A 14,139-nucleotide genomic window follows, 5' to 3' on the forward strand; every position below is an offset into this window, starting at 1 on the left:
TGAATTTGCCACTGCAAGTAATGGAATTGCTTAACAAAACAAAGATCCCCTCCAGACCCCAAAATCCAAAATCTAACGAAGCCGAAACGAGCTAATGTTAAATATTGCCACAGCTACCGCACCGCAACCGGATAGCGGCAAACTGTCAAGAATGTAAACACCTATCACAGTCACCTCATGCTTCATTAAAAAAGCTTCCCACGAGCTTCCTCATAGCGAACCGACCGAGCAATCGCTAGACCGCCGCGGCTTCCTTTTATATTGCTTATTTATTTATCCGTTCCTTTCCGTTCGCGCACCAGCCGGCATCGACTTTGTCGATCTCTTGCCCACTACATTGTTGTCTGCCGCAAACATGCCCTTCTGACGGCGAGCGATCGGTGTCATCAATATTGTGATTGTGTTGACTCGCACGGGCAAACCCAACGCCCGCTGCTGCACATTCGCAGCACGATGGTTAATGCCATCGAGGCTAAACAAACCGCACCAAACAGAAGACTTCAATGCCGGGGAAGTTGGATCGCTTGATGAGTGTGCTTTCTGGAAAGTCCTATGAAACGAATTCCTAGTAATTGAGGTAATGCTACCGTGTCAGATGTTATCCTTGAGCCTTATTTTTATCACATCTTGCCATTTGTAATTAAAACGACGAGAATTATCTCATATTCCTTTTTCTTTCTAAAATTGTAATCTCCATCCCCGTGAGAGAGGTGTATCTTTTCATATTACGATCGTCGTTTCGATGGTCCTTTCTGGCATTATGACGAGCGACCGGCACGATTGGGCATCACTGGAATTGGAGCAACCGCGTACCAGTACCCAGCTGTGACAAACGGGCCTTTCCTGACGTAACGTTGCGGTGCTTTCGAGCGCGAACGTAACCCTGGACTAAATTCTTTCGATTCCGTCGAAAAGCGGTTCACCAAAATGCGAGCGGTTCAATTGTAAACGGTGAGCTACAAAAAAAAAAAACCCCCTCACAAACACACACACAGAGAGCAAACAAACAACCATCTCCATGCCAGTCAAGGCTAATGCCGACAAAAGGAAGCAAAGTTTATGAGTGATCGATCTGAGGCTCGAGATTCCGCGATCGTGCTGGTGCTGGTGGTATGGGTTGGCGGCAGTATGCCATTAAAATGAGTAGCGACTTTTAGCATGCAGCGGACCCGTTCGCGTACGCGAGAAGAAATTCTAACCGTACCGGTATGAGTCACGGCAAATGTGAAAGGTGTTTTAACCCTTCGGGATGCGGTTCATGTTTCAGGTGAGGTAGAGTTCATTAGGAATCAGATTGAACCTTTGTACGTTTTTTATATTAAACTCTTCATGAGTTGAGTCGGACGACTTATTCTGGGGGACGATCGTACGACCGCTGTGCGTTTAAATAGTACTTTCCTTGCATAAGTTCTTACATGATTCATAGCAGCCAGCGGGAGGAGGAGTTCTCTTATGGCTTCTCATCAAAATTCTCATCAACACCTTCATCGTGATTCCCCGGACACGCTTCACAGTCCAAATCGCACCTAACCGATCTGCATAAGCACTCCCTGGTGCTGCTGCTGCTGCAACAACGAACGATACGACTGTGCCGCCCTTTACCGACGGGCTGGGCAGGTAAATATTTCACTTTCGGACCACCACCACCACCATAAACACCTCCTGCCACGTGAAAAAAACCTTGGTCGATCGCAGACCCGCACTTGGGTAACTGGTTGTAAAAAATTAAACCAACGATCGAACCGGTCGGCCAGTCTCGGCTTCGGAGGGGGGGATGGTAAGGGAGGAGGGCCTAAAACCCAACCGACCCTAGCCACCCGTTCCGGGAACCACCACCACCACCCGGTTGTCAACAATTCGGAGGGTTCGTTGTCCTTCCCTGCCTTACTGGCGTCGAAGTCACCGGCGGCGGTAACGAACGAAACGATGACGTTGCGGTCGCTCTGCTACCGTTGTTTCGGTGCTGATGATGTTTGGTAATCGCAAAAAAAAAAGGAACCTCCACACCTTCACCCACAACCCTGTTCGTCCCCCCTCCCTTCTCCCTCCGCCATCCCACTCGTTCCCTTTCTCCATCCCGAGAGCGCCATTTAACGGGCCTCGCGTATATCGTTTCAATCAGGGGTTGGCCGGGCAGGCGAGGCGAGGATACCCGGTGCCAGCAGTTTGGGAAGCACCTGGGCCAATTCCGAAAGGCCGCACGGTTCGTCGTCGACGACGCCGTCGCAGTTGAAAAACCAATGAGTCGTGATCGGGCCTGGGTAACAGTGCCGTGTGTGTGTGTGTGTGTCGGTGCGCACCCACTCGCGGTCTTTCTCTTGCCTTGTGGGCTTTTTGCTGGCATGTTGGGAAAAAGGGACAAAAATACCTTCCACCACATTACACCAGACGCACACACACACACAGAGAGAGAATGACCGAGCCTATAGTGTAATGAAATCCACCTCCTCTTTCTTTATGCTATGCTGATGTTGATAACCGAATGCTGGGCTGTACTGTGCATGGTTCGAAAAAAGAAGGTCCTGAAGCTGATTGAAAACTATTTTAAAGGTGTTAAAGGTGTAGCACTTTACGGTAATTATGCAACCAGAATGATTGCTTTCAACAGCTCCACGCGAACATCCGGACATAGAATTTCTTCACATATGTGTGTATACAGTCGGATTGAAAGCTTAGAACAGTGTCGAAGCAAAATCCAACGGACGACTAGACCACCTTGAAGATTATTTCTAACTTACACAAAGTGGATTGGAATGACCATTCGGGACATGTGTTTTTGTATTCCACAAAACAGTATGCTAATGAGGCTCTTTGCGCGCCCCATTCTATAACAAAAAAAACAGGTTCCTTTAAAAATCTCCTGCCCAACAGACATTCCACAATATCCTAGATGAAGTAAACACGTGGTCTATGCACGAACTTACCCTTCGCTTTAGCAGCTTTCCTGCTAGCGGACGGCATCTTTATTTGCGCATCGTGATGCTCATGGTCGGATGATTAGCATTTCTTCAGGGTCACTGGTGCCGCGATCGATCCGCGATCGAAAGAACGCTTAGAAATATGTGTCACGGACCATGCTGATGCTGCGTGCTCTCCAGGATACGGTGTGTGATTTCGCGTCTTTTTCATTTCTCCTTCCTTCTACAACCCATTTTTCCTCCATTTCCATATTGCGCCCGGCCACCGTATCGTGCGCGACCTAATTCCGGAACGGTACGGTCCAAAAGAAATGAGAGTGAAACGCAACTGGTGGTGCAGTTTATGCAAACCCTCGCTAATCCCGTTCCAGGCAGGAAGAGTTACGGCGCGTTCATCACAAGAGAACGGGCAGGGTCGAGATCGTCACGCGCGTAAAGTAACGGACGAACGGTTTCCGATTTAGATGATTGGCTTTGCGTTGTCCATCCCAAGACGGGAAAGTCAAGAATGTCGACGATAAATATGATAATTTCGCGAACTGGTAGCACAGCGACCGCCGGCCCGGCCCGTCGGCCCTCCGGGTAGCGCGAGGTGGGGCCGCGAGATTGGCATAAACGTATGCCATGCCCAGGCGGCCCCCGGACACCCCGGATCGGATGGCGGGGCCCGATCGTTTCGTGTTTGCGTATGCAAGCAAAAAGGCAACCGAGAGAGCCATTCACGTCGGCCGTCGGTGTGTCTCACCGACGGTGCGCATCGGCTCCCACCCAACTCGGGGAACGGTTGGTGGTGGGTTGGTTTTTGTTGTTGTTGTTGTTGTAAGTGTTGCGTGTCGTGGCCACCGAGAGACGGTGGCCGTGCAAGGAAACAGTACGCGGTGTCCCGCTCGCACACATCTCGTTGGTTTTTTTTCGGGGTGGTGGTGAAAATGAAGCCTGCGCCTTACCACCGAGAAGCCGCCTTTCATTCTGTGATCAATCGCATCCGCGTTCGGTTGTAGATTGCCTGTTTGCCCGCCGTTCCATATACCGTGTGTGAACCGGGTGCGTGTGTGTGTGTGTGTTTGTGCAAAAAGGGTGAGTTCTTGTGAAACGTGAAACACCGATCACGGTGAACGGAGGTACCGTCACCTCTTAACCACTCCACCGCAAGCCCACGAATCGTAGCAAGGAGTGGCCACAAAAAGAGAAGGAGCTAGAGCGGGAGTGAGCGAGACAGAGAGCTGCAAGGGAAAGGTCGTGCCAATATCGCAAAACTTCTGGTTTAGTGGCTGGGTTAGCTTCTTATCGTGGTCGTGTATTTTTTTGGGGCGACGTGCCTCGATCGTGCCGAACGGCCGTGTGTTCTTTCTGTACGGAAATTACACAGCAAAGCAAAGAAGAAAAAGAGAACGGTACTAACGAAAGGAGGAAGGCACAGCGCCTAGTGACACGACACGATCAGTAGTGGCAGTAGCAGACACACAGGCAGTAGTGAAGCTCGGAGCCATTGCGAAGGTGATTTGGTACGTTTGCGAGAAGGAAGCACTGAGCAATAGCTTAAGGTTCGTTGTGCAACCGAACGGGTCAAAGATCCTGTGTGAGGGTGGCAAGTGCATCTGTGTGGACAAGTGTTTGTGTGTGTGTGTGTGTGTCTTCGATTCGATGTAAAACGTAACCGCGGTGGTGTGTTTTTTTTTCTTCTCTCTTTTGTTTTTCCTTCCCATCTCTTTAGCAGCTGCCCTCCATTTTTGTTGCGATCCCACCGTTCCCACCCGTGGCTAGCATGAGGATAACTGGCAAGGTGTGGCTGCCGTGTCTGGCGATGCTCGCCGTGGCGATATCGGCCGTGTTTACCAGCCCACTGGACGACAGTGCCCGGGCGGCACTGTTCCGCCGAATGCGCCCCGGCGGAGGCCCCAAAGGTCAGTTGACTTCACCAACCGCTTCTCACCGCCAGCGACGGTATGCGCTTCTGCTTCTTGCCACTGCCACAACCCCATTTCACAACCCATCGCGTCTCGATCACCTCGAGCGACCACATCCATCCCATCCCAATCCCTCCCGCACGCGATCGAGACGACATTTCGATGCAAATCACATTTCTTCACACCTCGCCCAATACCATCATCATCATGATCATCATCATCATCATCATCATCACAACAACAACCATATCGTCATGTTCATCCGCACCCCTCACGCTCATAATCATGCGCAGCGATTAAATAACCCATCCAGCCACAATGCCATTCATCGCACTAGAAACAATAGGAACACACTGACCGTGCATGCGGGCATGCGCACCGGCAATGCGATCGGTGATAACGGTGACGCTGGTGATGGTGGTGGTGACGATCGACGCTTGCTTTTAGACGCAGAGATCACCCGGGTGGCGCAGGCGCACGACGGCCAGCTGCGGCTGTACGCGCAGCGCAACAACTTCAGCTCGTTCAGCGACTACTTCCTAGCGCAGCTGCGCACGCAAAATGCGGCGGTCGCGTACGCGTTCGACGATCAGCGGCCCGCCGCGCCCAGCCAGCCGGCGGAGGAGGAGATCCCATTTTACGACGAGGTGGACGGTATCGGTGACCGGCGCCGGGTCAGCAGCAACCCGGAAACGCTCCTACTAAACACCGCAAGCACTATCACTACTACCACCACTACCACTACTGCACGCACTACTACCACTAGCACGCTCACTGCCACAAACACTACTAGCCAATTGCCCGCCAAAGTCTGGGGTGAAGGTACAGAGTCGCGGTTCGGGCCGGTGTTGGAGTTTGTCTTACAGCGCGTTCAATCGATATTTTCAGTCTACAAGCACGAGGACCAGAGCCGCCCAGGCGTACCGGTAGCGGACAACCTGGACAAAGCGCCGACGGAGGAGCGCAAGCTCCAGTCGAAGGAGCTCGCCGACGAGGAGACAACGACGGCCGTCGCAGCCCCATCCGCCCCTGTGCCAGCGAAGGGAGGCCTTAATCGGTTGTTTGCCCGCAAAAAGTACTCCCCACTGCTGAGAGATACCGCCAAGGGAGGGTCCACGACCGAGGCAGCTGCCGGTGCGTCGGTACCGACCAGCACGGTCGCCACCAGCGAGGCAGAGGATGGGGCGACCTCGGCCGGTACTACGCGCCGCACGAGACCGACGCGCCCCGGCAAGTTGCCTCGTTCGACCACGCCGAAGCCAACCGTGTCCGTGAAGCCCACGAAGATATCGTCCCGCTTCTCGAAACCCACGGCAGAGCCCACCGAGAGTACGGTGGCCAGCGTAACGTCCCGCACAACGCGTGGCCGTCGTACACGTCCATCGAAACCCTCGAAGCTGTCTGGCACCAGCACGTCGACAACCACCGAGGAACCGACGACGACCACCACAACGACAACGACCACTACTCCGGCACCCACAACGACGACCACAACCACAACGACGACGACGACGACGACCACTACTGTAGCACCTAGTACGACTTCTGGCACGGTTTTCCCATCGGCAGCCTCCGTACCTTTAGTGCCCGGCAAGGAAGTCATCGCTGAGAAAGTGCCCTCGCAATCGGACGATGCTGAAAGTTCGCCCAGTTCGACCACGTCCACGGCATCGTCGAGCACGACGACAACAACAACCACCCCCACGGTGGGAGCCTCCTCGTCCGGCCCATCCACAGCAGCCGCCCCAGTTCCCTCGAAGGACGCGTCCGAAGATGAAGGTGTCCCGGTTAGAAGTGCGCCGAAATCGGAACGGATCATCCCGGTGGTGGAGCGGCAGGATGAGCTGACCGAAAACGAGAGTCTGCTGCAGTCGGCCGGCTACGATTCGTCCGCCGAAGAGCAGCAGTAGTAACGCCCGGGTGAACGCCAAGGCGTGTGTTGAGTGCGTGTGTGTTTGTGTGATAAGGATGTGAGAGAATATAACATTTGTTTGTACTATTACCTGCATACTCGTTTCGCTTGCTTCCGGGGCGAGGTTTTTTTTCTAACCCCTCCCCCATTTGTGTGGCCCTTTTCCCTACCCCTGGGTGCCATTTTCCAGCCCTGGAAGCGCTAGACATTCTTCGGCAGCATTCGACCTTTGGTTAGCGAATGTTGGGCGAATGAAATAAAGATTAGGTAAAAACACTGTAACGCCGTGATCCCATTACTCCTTGCAAGAGAAAGAAATAACTGGCCGAAGAATTTTTGCTTTTATTACATAAATCCACAAATTTACTTTGAGCAAGCGTATTTTTAAAGCTGTCAGATGAGATAAAATAATTTGTCAAGAAATAGCCATACGAACTGTTTGTTTCTCGGAGGAAAAGAAAATTTTGAAAAATGCAATTCTCACAAAACTTTTCGAACCACCCAACCACATTAACATTAAAAAAGCTCCAATCATGCTTGCAAAGCTTATGCTAAAGCATGAGCATAAGCTTTTTTGGAAAGCTTTCAGAGCTTCAAAAAAGCTCATCGGTTCTGTGCTTTTTTGCAATTTTATGATTTTTGCTTCTCTTTTGCGTCTTTATAATCATCTCATTCAATTTAGGTTTTTGTAAAAATTCTATGCGTTTAAATTTACTTTTAAATAGCCTTTTCATTACGTTACGTTGATTTTGAGCTATTATGTTGCTATTACGGTAAGTGAGAAGTATCGTGTTTGCACTTCCAGTTCTGGTAATCAATTACCAATTTACTTTTCTAATTATCGAAATATTTGTTAACGAGTTTTTTTTACTTTTTTTATTTACGAAGGAGATCGACGGCTCTTCGCCATATTGTCGGCCGAATATGGGCTGCAGAGTTAACAATAGTTACAAGGCATTTCTTCCTTGTCGTTTACTTATCCCGAATATGCTCCATTTAGTTTTGCTCCATGTCAGTTATCCAGTTATCAGGAAACATTTAGTAAATACATTAAGATAAAACATTTTTGACATCGTTGAATAAACTGATGATTTTATTTGATAGTAATTGTTTGGCGTATTTGGTTGCGGCGCCAAACCCACTTAGACTAATCCTCCGTATGCAGGATTGACTAAGATCCAACTGCAAGTAAATGAAGTCGAAGAATGCAGGCTCAAACCTGTTTTGGTGACAGTGCTACTTGCAACAAAGATTATTTAGATTTGAAATTTACACTTCCTTTTTTCCTTAATTAGTTTTCGAGCACTTCTTCTTCTTTTTCTTCTCTGAAAGTAAATCCTTCAGTACGTCTATAAATACTAGCTTTCTTGATCTTATTCAACTACTCCACTGGGATGAGCATTAAGTGATCAGCTATCTCTATTTGTCATAGGACCGACAACCCCCTCTGATCACTCTTTTGTTAATATCTCAAACTTCAATTTGACTTTTTAAACTCTGTGAACATTGTTGACTCCTAAAGTCAACAATAGTGGTGAACCTAAAGAAAAATCTACTATTGGTAAAAAAAAGTTTGTCATGCCGTACTCGGAGTTTGTCATCCCTTACTTGAGCAGGGTTGTATTACGAAAATAAATTTCTGTTCTACACTATCGAAATCTATTCATTTCAAATGTTCGCATCGCTGATGAAACATTCGGCCTCATTAAAAAATGCAGTAAAATATGTTTTGTTGTTTTTATCAATAATATTTTCTGAAAACTGCTGTAAATTTTGAAAATAAATAGAATTGTGTGTGCATAACCACAGCACGAAACGCTTATTTATTTCTATGTTTTATTTTCTTTGCCGCTAGTTTCTGCTCCCTAGCGAACCCATAGTGCAACCAGCGCGAGAGAGTCATCTGGACAAACGTTCAGACTCGAACCGCTCAACCATCGAACCGTCGTACACAAAAACTGTTGAACAGCGCAAGCGTTTGGACGCACGGAACCAGCACGGACCCAGAGGCTGAACACGGTGGTGCGGCATCGACATCCACCGACGGTTAGAGTTTAGTTTTTTTGTTCTCCCGTTCATATCCAGTACATTACCAATCGAATCGCAGCAAGCCGTGTGTTTTTTGCTGGCGTTTCTAATCAACAAGGCGCGGTCCAGCAGCGCGGCAGGGTGTGTTTGTGTTGTGAGTGTGGTTGGCTGTTTTTTGTTTGTTTGTTCGTGTACAGTGACACACCGTGCACGGTGCGCTGGAAAAGATACGTTTTGTGCCCAGTTGTGGTTGTCCCGTGGTGCTTGCTGTTGCTGCGAAGAATTCGCGCAGGTGAGTTTGAAGCGAGTGAGTTGAGTGCACGAGTGAGCTAGTGAGTGAAGGGCGGGCGTGTTTGGTACGGGTGGTTAGTGCAATTGGCAAAGGGCGTCGCGCAGTTTCGATTTCCAGGAATGTGCGCACATAAATCGCATGAATCACATCGCTTCATCGGATCGTACGGTGTGTGTGCGCGCGCGCGCTCACTCTAAAGTGCATCCGCGCCCACTTACGGAACGTGTGAGTGTGTGCGTGTGTGAGAATGTGTGTGACACAAGCAAAAAAAGGGCGGAGGATAAAGATGGCGCACCTTGAAGATGTTGTGCAAGCGAAAAATCGTATCCCGGACGGGCGGTGTAGCAAGTTGCCGTGAGGCTGGTTTTGTTGCTGCTGCTGCTGCTGTTATTTCGTTATCCATCCCTTGTGGACCCTTTATTCCGCAACCCCTGGGCCGGTTCGTTTTATTTACTCACCAAAAACGACGGGTGGCCGGTCTGTGGCGTGGACCCATTGTTCCGTACGAGACAGATCTTGATTTAAAACACCATTTGGTCCAGCACAGCCCGCCGGCAACACTTCCGTTCCGAGAGCAAATCAACTTCGAAACAATGCAATTTCTACGAAACGTGTCTCTGTGTGTGTGTGTGTGATTGTTGTTGTTATTACTTTTGTTGTTGTTGGTGGATTTGGAGTTTGGAGGAATCTATTTTTTTTTTAAAGCACGAAATCATCCCAAAAACAGCGGCGACTTATGGTAATCGTGCTGCAGCTTCATGTGCCTGCGCGCGCGGAATATTGTGTGCGGTGAATAATAAAATGTGTCACAGTTTGTGTGTGGGTTTTGAGGCGGGTGGCTTGAGGACAAATGGCGCGAAAGAGAACGCGAAAGTGGCTGCGGTTTCTGTTTTCGGTTTGCCGCGATCCGCGCGTTCACTTGCGCGTCCGTGAAATACAACGAAAGACTTCAATGCGCGACACCATAGCGACGAACCCTCGCCCCGGTGCAGACGGATTGCTTTGATCGGGTGGCTGGGTATGTGCTGATCGGTCGGTTGCTTTGCTGATCGTGTTGGTGTAACTACCAACCAGCTGTGTCAGCCTGAGTGTGTTCTTGAGCTGCCACCGCCACTATTCTCGCCCGTACGTGCCCTTCCGGTGATTTTACACCGACCTTCCGATACGTTCGAGAACTGGTGGCATCGACCATTTGCCAGTAAATCATCGTCCTGTCGTTTGAAAATATTGCACCAAAACGAAACTCCTTCTCCGACCCATCGATGGGGGGGGGTTCGTTCCGGTTGTAATGTGTACGATGGGGCTCGAGAAAAATGGCTTTTGCTGACCGGGTGAATTGGTCACTTTCTAGGTCGCGACTAACGATTTTGTACCGCGATAATCAAACAGAACCACTTAACAACTGTCAACCTCGGGCCCGTAAGTATGGTACAGAGCGTTTACAGCGTTTATGTAATAGTGCAAACAATTACGCAATGGTCACCACCGGAGATGGTCCCTCGGGGAACGGAGCACCCTGTTGTTCGGTGGAGGAGAGTGTTTTTATTTGTTTTTGACTGGATTTGTGTCTTTTATGACGGCTCTGGATTGTGGCATGCTTGCAAGTGTTGTTAAGGCTGTACATTTAACATCTTTGGCAAGCAAGTGGCTGGGAAGCGTTGCTGGAAACGCAATTGAATGGAACTGGTTTTTCTGGAAAAGTTTGAAAGTACAACCAGCAGAAAAAGTGACAATGTGACATGGAGTAGATGAAACTTTTTATTTTATAGTTTTCATCAGTTATGAAATCGCACAAATTTGACCCTTACAAGTGTGAAGATCTTCACGTCGAAATGTTTGTTTCGCGAACTAAACACTGGTACGTGGCCGTCCTGCATGTTTCTTTTCAATTGCCTTCAGTAGCCTGTGTGTGTCCTTCTACCCTACGCTACGGTCTCGAACCTTTTCAATGACCAGCATCAAGCGTTCCGCCGCTCTTGAGCGTCTCCATTTTCACCAAACCCCTCATAACAACGCACCTTAACTCACATGGACCCTTGTCCGAGCCGTGTTTTTTTGTTTTGGTGGGTTTCCTACTCGATCTCCCTTGTATCGGTGCGACGTTCTCGGTGTAGGTGAGACGTTCGGAAAATAAAACCAGTCTGCACGATACGACGCGATCAGCTACAGCCCGGTCCATTCGTCTGACGCAGGGGTTTATTTGATGTTGGCTAGCTCTTTCTCCTTCCGACACACATCTATACGCTTCCCATTCTCATCTGCGTTCACCACGAAGGGTGGCCTCATGACCGTGGTGGTGGTGATGGTGATGATGGAGCAACGATTGGCACGTTGTGTTAATTGCGCTGCGAGTGCCGGACATTGCGCTAGCCACGAAACGAAAGTGACGCAGAATGAGGCAACCTGTGGTGCTTGCCCTGCCTGAAGGATCTTATCGGTCGCTCTGCTGGGCGCGATAAAGCGAAAGATTGCCATGAGACAGACTTTCGCGATCGATGATGTAAAAAGAGACATAAAATCGAAAGTAAATCCTTTTCGATTTTGCGATCATCGCACGGGGTGAGATGTAACCGAAGTGCACGCATGTTCTGAACACGATCAACACATCAGTTTTTTTTTTATTATGACATTACATTCCACGGCTCAATCGGCCGCGGAATTGTGTGTACGCAACCGCTCCAAATATGGCCCGGGGGAACCTCGGCGTAAATACGAACAAATACACACACACAAAAATCCCCGCTAGACACAGACGAACTGATCTTCGGAGGGTTTTGATTTTTTGTAGGTTATGTTCTGTAGCTATGTTTAACACGAGCACGACCTACGCATCTGCAAAATCCGTCCGCTCATGGGCCGCTGAATGAGCTGTTTGCCCGATGGCGTCATCGACGGTGACGGCGAAGATCCGGGCGCCTTCTACTGCCGAACGGCGCAACTCACCTTCGCACAGGGGTTGACCCGAAACCACGCAGACTTCTGCAAGGAATGCTGGCCGTGGCGGCCGTCCTCCATTTTTCATTTTCATTCAGAGCACTCGGCGAGGTTTCGCTACACCAACGCAGCACCACAACGCCCGTCGGGCTAATGGCATCGGGCCGAGACTTGCGGCCGGTGGGCCCTGCCTGGAGCGGCTTCCCTACGAGCTGCGTGGGGGCCCAGTTGCGATTGAATTTGCATTTTTACCGTAGGTCGAAACGGACTCACGGGGGACGAAGCGGTTTTGAATAGTGGAGCGCAAGAGCAAAAACATACGCCCGGTATCGCTTGGGTTGATCACATTCAGATTCACTTTCGACTGCAAAAGACCGGAAACACAGGAAATACGGCGATACGTGCGGGCGGTACACCAACGCGGCATCGGGTTGGCACTGGCCGCCGAACATTATCGAGCAATCAACTCTGGCTGGTACAGGTTGGCATAAATTTAACGATTTCTAATCGGATGCCACATGATCGGTGTATACAGCGGTTCGTTTCAATGAAAACAGTTGCTGTGATATGCACGTTAATTGGGAAACAATGATCGTGATGCGACAAAATTGTTTCCAGAAATGACTTTTTTGTGTGCTTCATTTGAACTGTTTTGCTATCAAAAGTGACCCCAAATTGATGCATGCCATCAGAAGACTTAAAGCGACGAACCCCGATATTTTTACGATAATCAGTTTTTACACTGATTTTGGGAAAATTTTAAAGATTTTCAATCATGTGGAGGTTGATCATTGTGAAAAGTTCGTAAAATATGCGATTATACACGAACAAACGCTACCTCAATCGCTAATCCCCATTAAGAGACTCACACGTGATCGCGTAAGCGACGAACCCCTCTGCCAATCTGCTTTGCACCAGAGTTCTGCCACTGCATACAGCGATAACAATTCACGATAGCGCAATTTTCGTAAATTTGATCCATTACGTGATTAACAGCCTAGCGGCCAGGTGATCAAGGATGGATGGATGGAAACTCTTTTTGCAGCCGTCTTCGTTTCCGGTGCGGCAGTTATTTCACCGCTCTTACCGCTCTATTAAAATCCCATTTAACGTTCATGTTGCATCATATCGTGACATTTCCTTCTGCACATGATCTTCCATCGCCCGCGATTGATGGGGTGGATCGTCGACCAGGTCTTTGGTGCACTCCCGCGCTACCGCTAACCATTTAATTCTACATACCGTTGAACAAAACAGTTGCATTCATTCTCTAGCGGGGAATGAAGGGAAGAAGAACGCATGACTGGAAGGCGTCATACACGAAACAATAGGGCGTAGGGCACTTAATTTGGATCCGTTCGCCGTATTCGCGCCAGTGGGAACCGGCCCTGACATATTCACACAGCACTTTGGCCGTTTATCGCCGTTCAAGGTACCCGGGTGAAGATTCCGCTACCAAAACATCTGGCTGCCGAGATAAGGCGGTCAGGTTCTATGTTAATCAAGTGTTTAGCAGATACAGCGTACACCGCACCACAGTGAGGTGAGTGAGGTTCAGCTTATCGAGCGAATTAAATCTCACTACGTGATGAACATGAAGCGGTGCATGTATTATGCTAGCTTTTTTTTTCTCCTTTTGAATTAACCCCGTGAAAATATCTCTGTGACCTACTGAAGGGCATTGAAATGTCAAAAAAGGGTAACAATAATCGCTTGATGTGCAAAAAAAAAAAAAAAATACAAAAGGCAAACGTTGGTTGGGAATCATGTAATTACGTTTCCTGGAATTATTTTGTCATTTACACACCGGCACACTCAATAATCTCTCCCGGATGATGACTCCCTGTTGCACCGCAATAAAGTAAGTGGTTTATTTTTCCTTTACCTAAAGCAACGTAAAATTCCAGCTGGGATCACCAGTTGGCCCACTTTGTAGCCGATTCAACAAATTAGGCTCATTAGACACCGTGCCAAAACAAGCATCAAAGCTTCAAATTGAATTATCCGATTTTCGGTGCTTTGTTAGTGGGTTGTGAATCATTGTTTCGCTTTTTTTTTCTGCTACCCCTGTTTGTCTGTTTAGCACAAGTAAATTACTCTCCCATCGGATCCGGGAGTGCTAATTTGATAATGGTTCCCTGCCTCCAT

General features: G+C 49.0%; 1 protein-coding gene across 1 annotated transcript; it reads left to right on the forward strand.

The window, feature by feature from the left end:
• The first annotated feature begins 4,683 nt into the window (after positions 1-4,683).
• Positions 4,684-6,735, forward strand: LOC128715053 (uncharacterized). The gene is made up of 2 exons (XM_053809936.1): positions 4,684-4,822; positions 5,714-6,735. Exons 1-2 carry the CDS (start codon positions 4,684-4,686, stop codon positions 6,733-6,735), a joined length of 1,161 nt encoding a protein of 386 aa, XP_053665911.1.
• Positions 6,736-14,139: the final 7,404 nt, after the last annotated feature.

Source organism: Anopheles marshallii, chromosome 3 (genome assembly GCF_943734725.1).
Source record: "Anopheles marshallii chromosome 3, idAnoMarsDA_429_01, whole genome shotgun sequence".
NCBI lineage: Eukaryota > Metazoa > Arthropoda > Insecta > Diptera > Culicidae > Anopheles > Anopheles marshallii.

Coding starts and splice junctions, on each gene's coding strand:
- LOC128715053 (XM_053809936.1), top strand. CDS start 4,684: ATGAGGATAACTGGCAAGGTGTGGCTGCCGTGTCTGGCGATGCTCGCC. Junction 4,823..5,713: donor CCCCGGCGGAGGCCCCAAAG/GTCAGTTGACTT, acceptor CGATATTTTCAG/TCTACAAGCACGAGGACCAG.